At 34.3% G+C, this 14,765-nt stretch overlaps 2 protein-coding genes across 5 annotated transcripts in view; both read left to right on the forward strand.

Annotated features, from left to right (window-relative positions):
- The window catches only part of LOC129940292 (apoptosis-stimulating of p53 protein 2), a 375,436-nt gene that overhangs the window by 181,488 nt on the left and 179,183 nt on the right, over window positions 1-14,765 (forward strand). The gene's annotated exons all lie outside the window — the stretch shown is intronic.
- Window positions 12,281-14,588, forward strand: LOC129940293 (uncharacterized). Its single transcript, XM_056048587.1, has 6 exons — window positions 12,281-12,704; window positions 12,778-13,106; window positions 13,174-13,380; window positions 13,443-13,787; window positions 13,847-14,009; window positions 14,087-14,588. Exons 2-6 carry the CDS (start codon window positions 13,089-13,091, stop codon window positions 14,560-14,562), a joined length of 1,209 nt encoding a protein of 402 aa, XP_055904562.1. The 5' UTR covers window positions 12,281-12,704; window positions 12,778-13,088; the 3' UTR covers window positions 14,563-14,588.

Consider the following 14,765-nt stretch of genomic DNA (forward strand, 5'->3'; position numbering starts at 1 on the left):
TATCCGATGCCGACGGAAAAATGGTAAATTTGCCCAATCATTCTTTCTTTGTTTTTTTTTCCTCCCTCTGTAGAAACGAAAAGATGTGGAAACATAGGTTTTCAGTTCTTGAACTGATGTTGTGTTTTCGTTTTTTGTACCGAGGAAAGATGAAATAATCCACATCCTGGCAGGATATTCATATATGTTCATAGTCCACAGTCCATAGTAGTCCAATTATCGAAGTGATTTTGCTTGGAGTAATTGATTTGGATTTATTTTACCACGTGCAACGGGCTTCACAGTCGGCTATATTTTATAGTAATAAAAAATGTAATGTAATTGTCGTGGACTAATTAGAGGAGTAAACATTTTTCATATTTTGATTGGAATCATTTTAATTTAGTCCTTACCAACAAAATTGGAATGTAAATAAAAACACTATTATTAGTTAAAAGGTCAGCTAAGTTATATATTTATTTTAAAGCAAAAGTTTTAGTGTTGTTTCAAATTAAATTTTTTGTTTTTCTTTTTTAATTTAAAAGCCTTTAATTTGTTTGGTCAGCAGTATTTATTATTTTTTGTTTTTTTATGATTCTGATTGCTTCATTTACCTGAACCAATATTTACAGAAGTTGAAAAATTGAACTAAAAGTTTTGTTCAGTGAACTCGAAAAACCATTTAGATTAAAATGTATAATTTGTTGTTAAATAATGAGTGACCAATTATTGTTTTTTTCCGTTTTTATTTCGAAATCGAGGTTATTCTAAATTAAAAAAGTAAAAAGTAAAAATAAACTACCTACACATGGAAATATAATTGCTTTAGTCAGTGCAGTGAAATCAGATACCGGAGATCAGATGAAAATGAGGTTCAGTTAGAGCCCTGCAAGTACTGGGATTTAGAGGTTTGTGTTTTGTACAGGTATAGAATAACTGACCATAAGGAAAATCAATTAAAAGATATAATATACTTGACTTGTATTAGTTTAATTGTGAGGCTAACTTGTGAAAAGTAGTGTCCAGAAATTGAAAATCAATAACTTCTTATTGATAGCTTTTTACGGAACTTAGCTACGAAATTTGGTTCCCAAAACATCTATCGCCCACTTTGTCCTATGATTTCAAAACATTTTAAGTTTAATATCCTCGAAAATTTGAAAAATTTGACAGCTTATCGGCATGCATCGCAATAATAATTGATTTTTACAAAGTTGTCCATTTTTCAATGTCAAAAGTAAACGTAAATAAAACACGACTAAAATATTTGTTTTCGAGATATTTCTTTTTTATTATAAAGTTTGCACGTTGACATTTTGTGTGATACACAACATTACTTAAATGATCCATCACGTGAATTGTTGCAAGCATCGATTCTTTTGAAGTACTTTTCGTCTACTTTTTGACACATATTGGGCGGTATCTCAGCCATAACTTGACGAACGTTGGGTTTTAAGTGCTCAAGAGTGAAGGTTTATCTGCATAAACACGGTCTTTCGCGTAGCCCTGCAAAAAAGTCCAGTAGTGTCGAATCGCATGATCTTGGTGGCCAGTTGATATCGCCAAGACGAGAAATTACGCGGTCAGTAAATGTTTCTTGCAATAGAGCCATATTCGTTCGAGTTGTGTGACATGTGGCACCGTCTTGTTGAAATTACATATTCTCCAAGTCGTATTCTTCAATAACATGCCAAAAAAAAAGTCGGTTATCATATGACCATAACGCTCCGAATTAATGGTGACAGTCGTTCTTTATTCCTTTTCGAAAAAGTAAAGTCCAATCAAAACTCCAAACCAAAGTGCGCACTAAACAGTGACTTTTTGTTGATGCAATGGCCTCTCTTCAATTACTTCAGGATGCTCAAAACCCCAAATAGGAATGTGCTTCGTCGCTGAAGAAAATGTTTGCTGGAAAAATCGCTGTCCGACGCCTGTTGTTTAAGCACCCATTCGACGTATCTACGACGTTGTGAATGGTGGTCAGCTGGCTTCAGGTTTTGTGAGCTGGACTTTATATGAATGTGCCGTAAGACAGCCCTAATTCCTGAAACGATGCAACAGTTTCACTTACAGCAGCGATGTTTTTAGTGGTACGAGCAGACCTCCCAATATCTGTAACCAATCCAGTCTTTTCAAATTTCTTCATATTTTTGTCAATTGATCGCTTAGCCTAGACGATCAAGTGAACCATAATCTCCTCTTAAAGCACGATATGTGGCTGAGGAATGACCACCATTTTTGTAGTAGGTTTTAATAATTTGTATGCGTTGTGCGATAGTTAAGCGATCCATTTTCGTAAATGTCAGACTTTCAACTGACAAAATAAAAATTAGTTTGACAGATGTCGAATTCCAGCCCTATCTATTAAAACCATAAAATGGTTAACACTTTACATTTCGTGTTCGTTAATCAATTCTATTTATCCATCGGAAGGATTCCAAATTAATAGAAAATGTTTATATTTAGTGCAGATCGGACAGACTTTACTAACTATGAGGCTTTCCCCTAGATTTATTGATATGATTTGCAGTTTTCTGAAATAATTTGAGTGCACATAAGGAATTTGGTGGGGTTCCTTAGGGCTGCATTTTAAGTCCATTACTTTTTGTTTTATTTATTGATGATATTTGTGATGTATATTTGCAGGAGGAATACGTTAATACTATACGCTGATGACTTAGTGCAGACTAGCAGTTGCAAATAAATTATGCTGAAATCCATTTCTCTCGATGTGGTATATAGTATAATATGATTATAAGCTTACCTCTCATCTTAAAAATCGATGCAATTAATGCCTGACTCTTGTCGTGGTAAAAATAATATTGTTCACATAAATTGTGGTTGAGATCGTTATAAATTGATCTATGGACCGATGACGTAGCCTAGTTCAAGCAGTCTGTTCTATGCTGTTCGTCAATCTTCAAAATCAGCTCCAAGTGTTTGTCCTTGGACAGTCTTCTATTTTTACCCAGCAGTCTGAAATCAGATCCGCAGTAGCTGTTAAGTTCTTCCAATTTTTTGTACCAGCATTTTTTTTAGCAATTGTATCATTTGCTTATATTTTGGTTAGTCTTTCATTCGGTATTTTAAGTACTTTTGTAATGTAGTCTACATGCCATTTCAAAGTTTTTATGCAAAGGGGTGACAATCCTGTTTCAATCATAAGAATTTAGTTAGGGGTGTTTTTAAGAAGTCGGAAGCATGCAAGAAGTTGTCCAACTGCTTTATAATTTTCACATCCCCATGTTTGTGCTCCATAAAGCATTACAGATTCCGCCACTTCCACAAATACCTTGTATCTAACACTATTCCAAATTGTTTTGTTCGAAAAGCATTTCCTCCACGTTGCACTAATTGTACTATTAGCTACATCTAGTCTTTCTTTGAGGTGGTGCACCATACTAAGGTTGTAAGAAATAGTTACACCCAAATACTTATAGGTTTTGACAACTTCATTAAAGTACGATTTTTCGCTCCTTGTATTATTGCATCATCGGCAAATAAGAATGCTTTGATATTTGTCCATGCAACTTCAATACCTCTAAGCAAAAAATCAATTAAATTATTGATCAACAAGGCAAAAAGACTTGGACTTAAAGCGTACCCTTGATTAACTCCCATCTTTGACTCGAACCACTTTGAGGTATCGGAAGAAAAAGGTGATTACCTTTGAAGCATAACACAAACTCAATTTCTCAATAAACAGGTATGATTTTTTAACAAGAGAGATAAACAGAAGTGGAAGAATTCTTCACAAGTCTATCATTGTAGACTTCTACAAACAAACGTCTCTGTGTTGAAGTTTTTTGTAACTCAATTTTATGTCTTATTGAGCTGACCTACCTCAAATCTGTAATCTTTGCAACAGACGCATTATTCAAACATGTTTTATTTATCGTAGTCCAAGTCAGGATAGCAATTCGACTTCCAACGAATTCGATGTGCTGTCAGACTCTATCCAGGGAATTGTATCCCATTTTCCGCACAGTGAGATCTTTGTTTCGGGCGATTTCAATGTAAACAGTTCTTCGTGGCTGCGCTATTCCGGTCAGACAACACCCGAAGAAGGTATCTTAATATTCTTGCAGAGTTAAACCACCTGGCTCAGTTAGAAGGCGAGCCAACTCGGATTCCTGACGTTGCAGGTCAGTCCGCCAACACGACTGCGATAAGTGTTTTATAGCCCCTAGGCATTGTGTGATATCTGCTAATTTCTCATGCCAAAACACGCCAGTTAAAGTTAAAAAACCTACGAGAACCGTTTGGCAATATGAGAAAGCAAACTGGGATGGTCTCAATGAATTCTTCAGGAACTTCAGAAATGATTACAAATTTAATTGTTTGAGGAATGAGAAATTATATCCTGAATAGGGTAAAATTTATCAAACCTAAAGAAAACTTAGGATCAAAGATTTTAATTTTCGGATTTATAAGTCCAACCCCATTGAGGAAAACCGGAATAAGTTCAAGCAAGCTAGAAAAAATTTTAACGAACATATTCGTAAATATTTGCATGACCAAAAATGATGGAAAAAAATACTACAAAGTCCCAAAGGTAGTACAAATTGGAAATCGTTTGTAAAAAAATGTGCGCAGCAATACGTCATCGTCAGTTTCTACGACCGTTTCTAATGACACTCCTTTTGTAAGCTCGATTGATAAAGCCAATTCGCTTGCAGCACAGTTTGCTGTTAATTTCATCCTTCCAATAAGTGACATGACTCCTCCTGTACTCGAAAGCTTAAACGATTCTTTGAAACGAATCTTCTTTTGCACTTGTGCAGTCGCTAGGAATACTAAAAGATCTTGACATTCCAAAACCGGTAACCCGGATAGTATCCCCTCTATCTTTCTGAATAGGTCTTCTTCAACGCTGGCAAAACACTACGTACGCTTTTTCATCTATCCTATTCAACTGGTCTCTTTCCGAGTGAATGGAAAACTGCATTTGTCCAGCCTGTCCTAATTTTCCAGCCTGCCTAATTCTCTTCCCCTTACGTCTCTTATTTCAAAGGTCAGGGAAACGCTGATCAATTTTCAGCTTAAAAAATATCTTGAAGAATGGAAGTTTCTTAACGACCGGCAGTACGGCTTACGTTGCAATAGGACCACTAGTGGTCTCATTGCTTATCTCAGTGCATAGTGAAACAAATCTTTAAATCGTTATGGAAAAAGTAAGATTGCTCCACAGGCTCTCTGATTATAAATGCGTGCTTTTCGTATTAATGAATCTCTTCTTTGTTGGGTTACAAATCACATTTCGGACCGTTTAATTCAAGTAGTATTGGACGGATTCAAATATGATATCCACAAAACAAACACTGGTGTGCTCCAGGGCTCCGTTTTGTCTCCGACGCTTTTCTATATTTTTATAAATGATCTTTTGTCTGAAACTTCTTACCCACTACATTTGTTCGCTGATGACAGTACAATCAGCTTTTCATATTCGTTTTTCGACTCTCGTCCTTGTTCTTTGGATGTGGACTAAAGCTCTAAAAATGATAAGAGACATTTGCTTCCCTTTAATACCGCCGCAAGGTCTCATGGCAGTTGCATTCCGTCCCTCGATAGATTCAAACGTAATACCTGTACTTTTAGGAATGCTCATCAGTTTACCCTTTAATCCAATTTCGTACGTACTGTTAAGTACAGAGATTCATTCTTTAGCCGAACTACACGAATATGGAATGCTTTACCAGACTCAATATTTCCCACTCATTACAATGTGCAAACATTCAAAACAAATGTACATCGGTTTCTCCCTTCTAATCCTAACCTCCTTTCCCAATTGCTCACACTGTGTTTAATCATTATAAGGGTGTTCATAACCCCTTAAGTCCGCGCACAGTATAAAAACAAATCGAGATAATGAAGATGTAAACTTGTTTTCAAATACTAAAAGGAGAACGGAAGAACATTTTAACATTTCGTAACAGTTACGAACCTTAAAATCTTTAGTTCAATCAGTTGCTGCATCATCTTATTTTGTGTCTAAAATTAAAAAATTGTAAATTTTGCTTTAAATACTTTTTGTTTTTTAAATCATCTAAAAATTGATATTCATTTTTATTTCAAATCATTTGAAACGTTAAGAAATGTCAACATTTTGAACTCGACAAATCGGATCGATTACAATAACTTTTTATTCTAGTTTTAAAAATTTAATGTCAAAAACAATGATTACTCAAGGTCTTAAAAAACCTTTTCCTAAAGGTTAACCAATTTTTGCCAATTAGCAAATTGTCCAAATATTAAGTCAAACAATAAAAAATGAAATTTCCACTTCCCCAAAAACGAAAACAATCGTCAATTATGTAAATTCCCATAAAATACATTATTTCAAATCTTATAAAGGAAAAAGGACATAAAGATTCCTTAAATGGGCGGCAATTGGTTTAAGTGTTTATTTATTCTTGTCAATTTGATGCCGATACATATTGGAAACATTGGAAACATTGGAAACATTGGAAACATTGAATTAATAATATTTATTCTGACACTTACTTGCTACAATATTACATAATGTAGTCAGGACAATTTGATTTGAGTCTCCGATTAAGGTGAATAGCTTAAGTATTAAAACTTGCTATGTTGATTAGGTGTTCTATTTTATTTCTACTTTCATTCAGAGTCAGACATTTAATGAAACCCTATAGAGAACAGGTATACCATGGCTTACAGTGTGAATGTACTTATAAACGTACATATTTTCAAGTTACAAAAAGGAAAAGTAAAACAGAGAAGGACTAGAGGTACGAGTATAAGGTAGGTAGATAGATAGGTAAGGTTGGTAAGGTAGGTTAAGTTAGGTAGGAAGGTACTTGTGCTTGGGGATTTGTAAATTTATTTGTTTTCAGTTGCTACCTGGTGCTGCATTCTCGTTTCTGGAATTTTGTTATTCGACTTCGGCTTCGACTTCCCTTGCGTTGCGTTGCGTTGGTTGTTGGTTGTTAGTTGCTGATGCTGTTGTTGTTTTTGTTTTTTTTTGTATAGTGAATCTTTCCCTCTTTTCTCCATGGTAGGTATTTTGAATAATTAATTTGGGCTCCTTGACGCAAGCATCAGAGCCAAGATGTAAAAATACTTAAATTAAAGGTACATAAAGTTAACATCCAGTCCCTGTGTGTAGTTTTAAAACAACATACACACCTATACACACACATTAAACTCGTGAAGATGAGTTCAGGTATCTTGTATCTTACCTGCCTAACTATAAATATGGAAGAAGGACCCTTTTATTAGTGAGTTGATACACAGTACATTCACCAAATGGACAAATAATGAGAAACAAACGAAGATATTCTTTGGAATTCTTAAAGACAATTTTTTTTTTAAAATACTTGTTTCTGAATACGCCTACGAGACATCATACAAAGCAGAAGCTTTCTTTTGATTTGTTTCCGTTGCGTTCCAAGACGAAGAAAAACGAAAATTATTTCGTATATGTAATCTTTATTTTTATTATTTTATTTTACCTATCATAAAAATAAAAATAAAAATAAAAGTTATTTATTGCTGGTATATAAACAGGCAATACATCTCACTGGGGGAATGTTATTCTTTCAGTCCTTAAATTTTGATAGCGTAGGGTTCATGGGTTGTATGGTAATTACAGCCCATTAAATGGCTGTGTAATATGTGTAAATTAGAGCACACTTTTGAACAAAGAGTCATAAAATGCTTCCATTATATTTAAGAAGCTTATGCTTATGTAAGTTGCTGTATGTACGTTGTCGTTAATTAAGAATTAACATTTATGTTTCTATAAAAGCCTGGATTCAACAAAAAAAAAAACTTCTAATTGTTTCTTTTACCTGTTTTGATATAAAAAAGTTTAAAATTTGAATGTTTATATTTTAACCGGAAAAAATAATATTAAAATTCAATTGTTTCATATTCAGGTAAGGCATGATAGTTACTGCGTTGGACTGTCATGCCAGAGGTCTTGGGTTCGATCCCTGCCTATGCCATCTAAAGTTTTTTCATGGGAACTGCTTCTTGCAAGGAATTGACAAATTCTCCAAGAGTAATTCTTGTCATGAAAAAGTGCTTTTTCAAATTAGCCGTTTGGATTCGGCTTTAAACTGTTAAAACTTACTTACTTCGTCAGACTGCCAAAGGTCTTCCCTGATATCTGACCAGAATTCTCACTACAGAGAACTTTGTGGATGGGCCCTTCATGGGTTCTAAGTGCCAAACTCAAGTCTACCAAGCTTTATATTTGTTGTTTCGATGTGTATTTTAGATAACTCAAAATTATATATAATAATATTATCCTTCTTTACTCATATTGCCAACTATTCTCCTCAAGACTTTTTTTTGAACGCTGATAAGAGGTTAAAATGTCTGACTGAGCACCCAAGTCTCAGATCCATAGGCGAGTCTTATACAGCAGCAGTTTGGAATTTATGGTGAGATTTTGGGATTTGAAGAGCCTTGATAAGCTTATTAGCTTTAGTAGGTTCGTAGGCTTAAAGCAGACAATTTTATTTCTTATTCTATGATATTATCAGCTCATACTGTTGATCCAAGGTTAAGTGAATAATTGGACCACCTCAAATTCATGATCATCGAACTTTGTACTATTCAGTCCTTTTGCAATTCCTCAGTAATCGGGAATTCTTAGTTTTTCCGAAAACACCAAATATGATTGTTTAGTGATGCAAGTTTTTCTTCCCCTCTGATCTGGCTGTTATCCAGGAGTCTTATATAAGCCCATAACTGTGCTGGTGCTCCCGCAACTTACTAAAATCTAATGGAGAATATTGAACGTGGAGCATTCAAAGAGATTGGTCTTGGCTTGATAACGTTAAATCGTTCAAAATTTAATGTCTGATCCTTTTTTAGCGTATTTTAAATGAATATAATCTTGAGAAATTAATAATTGCTTTCCTCCTCTTAAGCAATTCAAATGTTATATTCGCGCCTCCAGGACAACTCATCAATATAAACTCGAGCGCAGCTTTGATCGCACTGTCAATCACAGAGATTCGTTCTTTAGCCGTACTACGTGAATGTGGAATATTTTACTGTGAATTGTCTATAAAAGTAAATGCTTCAATTCGGGGTTAGTTGTTAAAAAATATCTTAGATAGAAACCAACGATATTTTCGACTAAATACCTTATTCATTTTTTTAAAGACGCTCACTTTTACGACGATCTTTACAAGATTGGAAAGACTTACTCATGGTGAAATTAATGTACTCAGTGACTACCAAGCCGGATTCCTAAAGTGCGACTTGACAGTAAACAATATCTTCATCCTGACAAGTATTCCCCGATTCTATCTAAAAACAAAAACTATATGTCTTCATTGTAGACTTCAAACCAGCTATCGACACCATTGATAGAAATGCCTTTTTTTACAAACTCTCAAATTTGGTCAAGTCTACGAATATGCTCAAAATCCTGCAAAAGCTTTATTAGGAAAACCATGGGATATTAATGTATTATCAGAATGGTTTCTAACAAAAACAGGAGTAAAACAAGGCTGCCTCCTTAGTCCACTTCTTTTAACTCCCTTCTTGAATGAACGCGGAAACTAAAATCAATGTTCTGATGTAAGCGTATGACCTAGTAACATGTGCTGACAATAGGAATATGATGCAACTGATAATCAACAATCTCCAAACTTATGTATCGTGACTGATAAGACTTAAGCTAAACACGATCAAGTCAAAAATCATGATTTTCCTAAATGGAACTGAATGATTCGCAAGAAATGACAAATAGTACTGGAGAATCGAAGAATTAGAAAAGGTTGAATAATGTAAGTATCTGAGCGTCCTGCTAACACCCCAAATTTCCTTCAAAGCTCACTTTTAAGAAAAGCTGAAAGAGTTGAGAGAGCAACAGCAAAAAAAAACTGCCAAGTGCTAAGTATAGAATAAAAGTTAAAAACATCTCCCTTCCGCCTCTTAGTCTTTTGAATTTCGCGGCTATGTGCAAAGTGCTACAAAATATATAGCAATACTATACATCATTTGAAAGGTCTTGACATCGCCTACGAAACGACGCTATGCATGATTGGTTTGGATATTGCGTTCAACAGTTATAGACGTGTAAATATGGTGTTAAATAACGCCGAAATTCGCGGTATATTGAAGTTTTCCTTCGTTGAAGGCAAATCCGCTAAAAAAACGTTCCGTGAGATTAATTTTGCTATGGAGGATAGTACTCTAGCACTTCAAACCGCGGAGGAATGGTTTCGACGATTCAGAGCCGTTAAAAACGTCACCATAGATAAGCCAACCGGTGGGAGACTGGTGACGACGAATACCTATCAAATAATGAAAAACATAGACTAGACCGGCATGTGGCATCTCGTGACATCGCCCAGGAATTGGGAGTTAGTCACCCAACCTTCGTAAACCTTCTGCAGAAGCCTGGATACAAAAAACCTTGATGTTTGGGTACAGCATGATTTGAAGCAAAAACACCTTCTGGACCGAATCAACTCCTGCGATATGTTGCTGAAACATAACGAACATGACCCATTTTTGAAGTGGATGGCAACTGGGGACGAAAAAAGGATCACATCCTACAATATCGAGCGAAAATGGTTGTGGTAGAAGAACAGTGAATCGTGCCAAACAGTGGCCAAGCCGGGATGGCCAGGAAGGTTTTGATGTGTGCTTTGAGCTGTATCCATATGGCCAGACTAAACACTTCTTTGATGACTCGTCAGAAGCTACGGAAGCTCGGGTGGAAGGTTTTATCACAACCACCAGGACATAGCTCCAAGTGATTATCACCTATTCCTGTCCATGGCGAACGCCCTTGGAGGTGTAACTCAGAATAGGCTTGTAAAAAGTGGCCGAGTTCTTCGCAAATAAGGAAGGGGGCTTCTATGAGGGGTGTATTATGAAGTTGCCGTCTAGATGAAAACACAACAAAACGGGCATATTTGGTTTAAATCCGATCTTTTTATAAAATATTATAAAGAAAAAAAGCAAAAAAGCGGAAGGGAGATATTTGTCAAATTTATATTTTAAGCGGTGGTTCTTGTAATTATGTGCGTTGCAGCATAAGTATAGGAAATCGGATAATGCGAAGAAGTGGACAAACTGCAAGGATATTATATCGAAAAACCTTCAGACTTCCAAACAACACGCCAAACTTCATACTACACACGTAGACTGGATTACTACCATTGTTCACATACACCCTAAAGCTCTATCTCGACTACACGAAGAAGGTGATGAACCAACCATCTGCGCATCTAAAAAACTACAAAAAACAATGCTTCCATAAATTGTTTAGGCACTGCAAAGAATACAAAGTTAGTGAACTAGTCGAAAGTGGCCAATACATGAACTCTTTGGAAAAGTTAAGTCCAAACAATTTGCAAGCTTCCGTTACCATATCAAAGGAAGCAAAGGATGATGAACGTCCTAGCATCTCCAACATGACGTGGGAACACTAAAAATTACTTCCATGATAATCTAACAGACTAGATGTGAACTCTTGACTTAAAAGTACAAACCATACGAAAAATATTTATAATAAACATGCACCCTATGCAACCTCCGGTAGTTGGAAGACTCGCAACATTTCATCTTAATATGCAAAGTTTTGAAAAAGATAAGGGCAACAAAAAACACTTTATAAAAAAAAACAATAAATTGTCTAAAGGAATAAAGACTTAAGTCCACTTAAGATGATTCCGTAAAAAAGTTATACTTCCATTGTAATCAAAAAATTATTATCATTTCCTCTTTCCTAATACCGAAATAAGATTCAAAATTGCCCTCAATTTTCTTTAAAAAGAAAACTTGGTGTAAATGTAAACACGAAACGAAAAATACAATCACAGAAATTTTCAATCACATTCGAAAGCCGAACATTAGCCTTATAAACCAATTGTTAAAAATCTAACTTGCCCAGGTCAGGTAAGCAATTTTCACTTTTGGTTCTTTTCATTTTCATACTTTTTGAGCACTGTCATTAATTTCTGACAAATTAATGAGAAAATGATCCCAGCAGTAAAAGAGTGCGTGTCAAATGACTTTTCAGCTAGTTTAGTAGTCAAACCAGAATGACAGCTAAAGGTTTCGGATCAACAACATCAACAAATTGTGAAATCAACTTACTTACTTTTTAAATAATTATTATACAAAATTCTAGTGTAAAACTACAATCGTTTCTAGAAGCCCCGAAAAATGATAAAAGTACATACGTCTTTTTTACAATTAGAAAAGCAACAAAATCTGAAATATTTTTTAAAAAACATTAAATTAATAATCATAAACATAATTCACATAAAAATTGTTGAATCAACACATAAAATGTTAAACTTAAAAAGTTGTATAATGAGAACCTAAGGCAAGATTTGTGAAACGCAACGCACAACAAAGATACATTCGAATCTATGAGATACCCAACCAATTTATGGTAATTCTATGGTGAGTTGAGTAGTGAAAGTTCTATCTAATTTACCGTTACACACAAACCAAGCCAGAATATTTTCTGGAGTTTCATCTTATTTTTGTTTGATCATTCTCAAGTGAACCTTTGAAGTGTAAAGTTATACAGAGTTTCAAAGTGATTCCAATGATGAGTGAAAGAAATAAAATTATAGATGTTGGATCTACTAGTATTTTATCAAGTTCGAATATTCTTGGACATAATCCAAATCCAATGAATAACTATTTGTTGGATGTAGAAGTTTTTGAAGTGGTCAGCAATTTCAATCTTTCAAAGAGTGTCGTGCCATTTTTAGCAGGTTAGTTAAAAAAAGATTCAAAATTAGAACGACCTTCGTATATTAAGTGAAAACAAAATTCTTACCAAATTAGATCGTGGTCTCACAAAGCGGAGTTTATTTTTGCTGAGGTCGGAGCATATGTCAAAGATTTTTCCGGATAGTGAACTTGGTCTGCAGCTCGAATTCGAAGATGAGTTATTAAAATGGAAAAATGATGAAGCAAGTATCATAAATTACTTCAAAACAGGAGATCGCTTTATCAAACCATATTTTCTATGTTTTCTTTAGTTAAGAAATTGCAATACGCTCTGTAGCGATTCCTTAACCGAAGATTGGATATATGATCTCTGCTGCAATCTTGACGCAAAGCCAACGTCTAGAAGAAGTTCCAAATCATCAAACATGTCATCGAATTTAACTGTACGTACATAATATGACTGTTACATATTAATGAAATATAAAATACGTTTTTAAAAATGTAAAATAGCAAGTCAAGGACATTTTATCGTTGTCCTTAGCTGGAAAGGATGTCTTAGATAACTATAACTCCAACAAAGCACTTACCCATCGTCAACAAAGGCAGATTGTTCAACTAGTTATCGAGTATTATGGCCACAAATCTCAAAGACTAAGTACATCACAATTGGACAGTATAGCAAGGGACATCGCTTCAACATTTCATAGAGAGGATAAGGTGGATAAATACTTTGTTTATTTTTGACAGCACTCTCTAATTTAATATACTCTGTCAAATAGTCAACATATTTCATTCCGAAAAGTTCAACATACGCCCATCCCACTGGCATTCTATACAACGCGTATCATAATTTCAATAGAGGCAAAACTAAGTATAGACCAACTTCATCCACAATCAAACAAGATCCTTCATCTAGTTTACCAGCTCCAGAAATCAGTGAAGAAGAGTTCGAACAATTCAAACAATATCTAAAATTTAATGATCGTCCATGGGAAATTGTTCAGGAAAAATGGGAAAAGACAGCCCCCTATAGACTGAAGGAAATACGACAAATCAGCGATAAAAACAGTTTAAGCATTTTGAACGAATGGCCATTGTATAAACATTCCGGTTCATATTTATTGGTAATTGTCAATTGAATGATAATAATATTACGTCCATTAAATTTATTTGATTCCAATAGATAAATATAGACTTTCAATCAGTCCACAATTTTGCGTACAACAAATTGTTTTTGAAACACATTGAAGTTAATAATTTGCTTTTGAAATATTATCAATCAGACGGAGGATTAAGGAATAGAGAGTACAAGAAACAGCTTCCTGAAATATGTCTGCTAGATGAAAGTAAATATGCAATCAACTATTAAACCTTCACTTAAAAACAAATTATATATACAAAATTTGAATTTTTCTCTTTAAAGACTCCAGAACATTTCCGTTATTCAATTTTCTAAGTACTGTAATAACACCAAAGCAATATATCAAATGTCCTGGAAAACCTGGTTGGAAGGTGAACATCAAGGACAGTGAAAAATCATTTGTGTTACGTTGTTCTCAAGAAAATGACATCTTAAGTCAAGTTGAAGTTGAAAAGAAGAAGTGTTTGGAATATAAAATACCCTACCAACCTTCTATCATTGCTGTGGGTGAAAGTCTTCTAAGCAAAACGGATTTCTATATATATTTTGACGGATCGCTATTAAAATTTAATAATTTTATTTCATGCTTAGACACATGCTTTAAAATATTTCATGTTTTTGATTTGGAATATCCAAAACAATCTTTACTTATTTGGACTTTCATTCAAACATATATTTACGAAATAGATGTTGATTCTTCTAAGAAGTTTGCATCGTTAGCAAGGTTTATAAATAACTTGAAAAAACTTAGTTCATAAGATTATATTTAAAAAACGATGGTTGAAGATGAAAATATTTTGATAGAACCTAAGTTAGATTAAAATTAAGCTAAGAAATATCTTTAAACAAATATTGTAGTTTTTTAAGTAATTTATATGCCGAGCCTAATCTTTCCACACAAAATGTATGAACTACTTAGTCATTAATTTTATCTTAAGTCAAAAGTTTAAGTGAATTTATT

The sequence above is a fragment of the Eupeodes corollae genome, chromosome 1, assembly GCF_945859685.1.
Source record: "Eupeodes corollae chromosome 1, idEupCoro1.1, whole genome shotgun sequence".
Classification (NCBI taxonomy): domain Eukaryota; kingdom Metazoa; phylum Arthropoda; class Insecta; order Diptera; family Syrphidae; genus Eupeodes; species Eupeodes corollae.

What these genes read in the sequence shown, in the direction of transcription:
- LOC129940293 (XM_056048587.1), top strand. An exon ending in ATTCCGGTTCATATTTATTG is followed by an intron (nt 13,788 to 13,846) that starts GTAATTGTCAAT and finishes TGATTCCAATAG; the next exon opens with ATAAATATAGACTTTCAATC. An exon ending in AATATGTCTGCTAGATGAAA is followed by an intron (nt 14,010 to 14,086) that starts GTAAATATGCAA and finishes TTCTCTTTAAAG; the next exon opens with ACTCCAGAACATTTCCGTTA.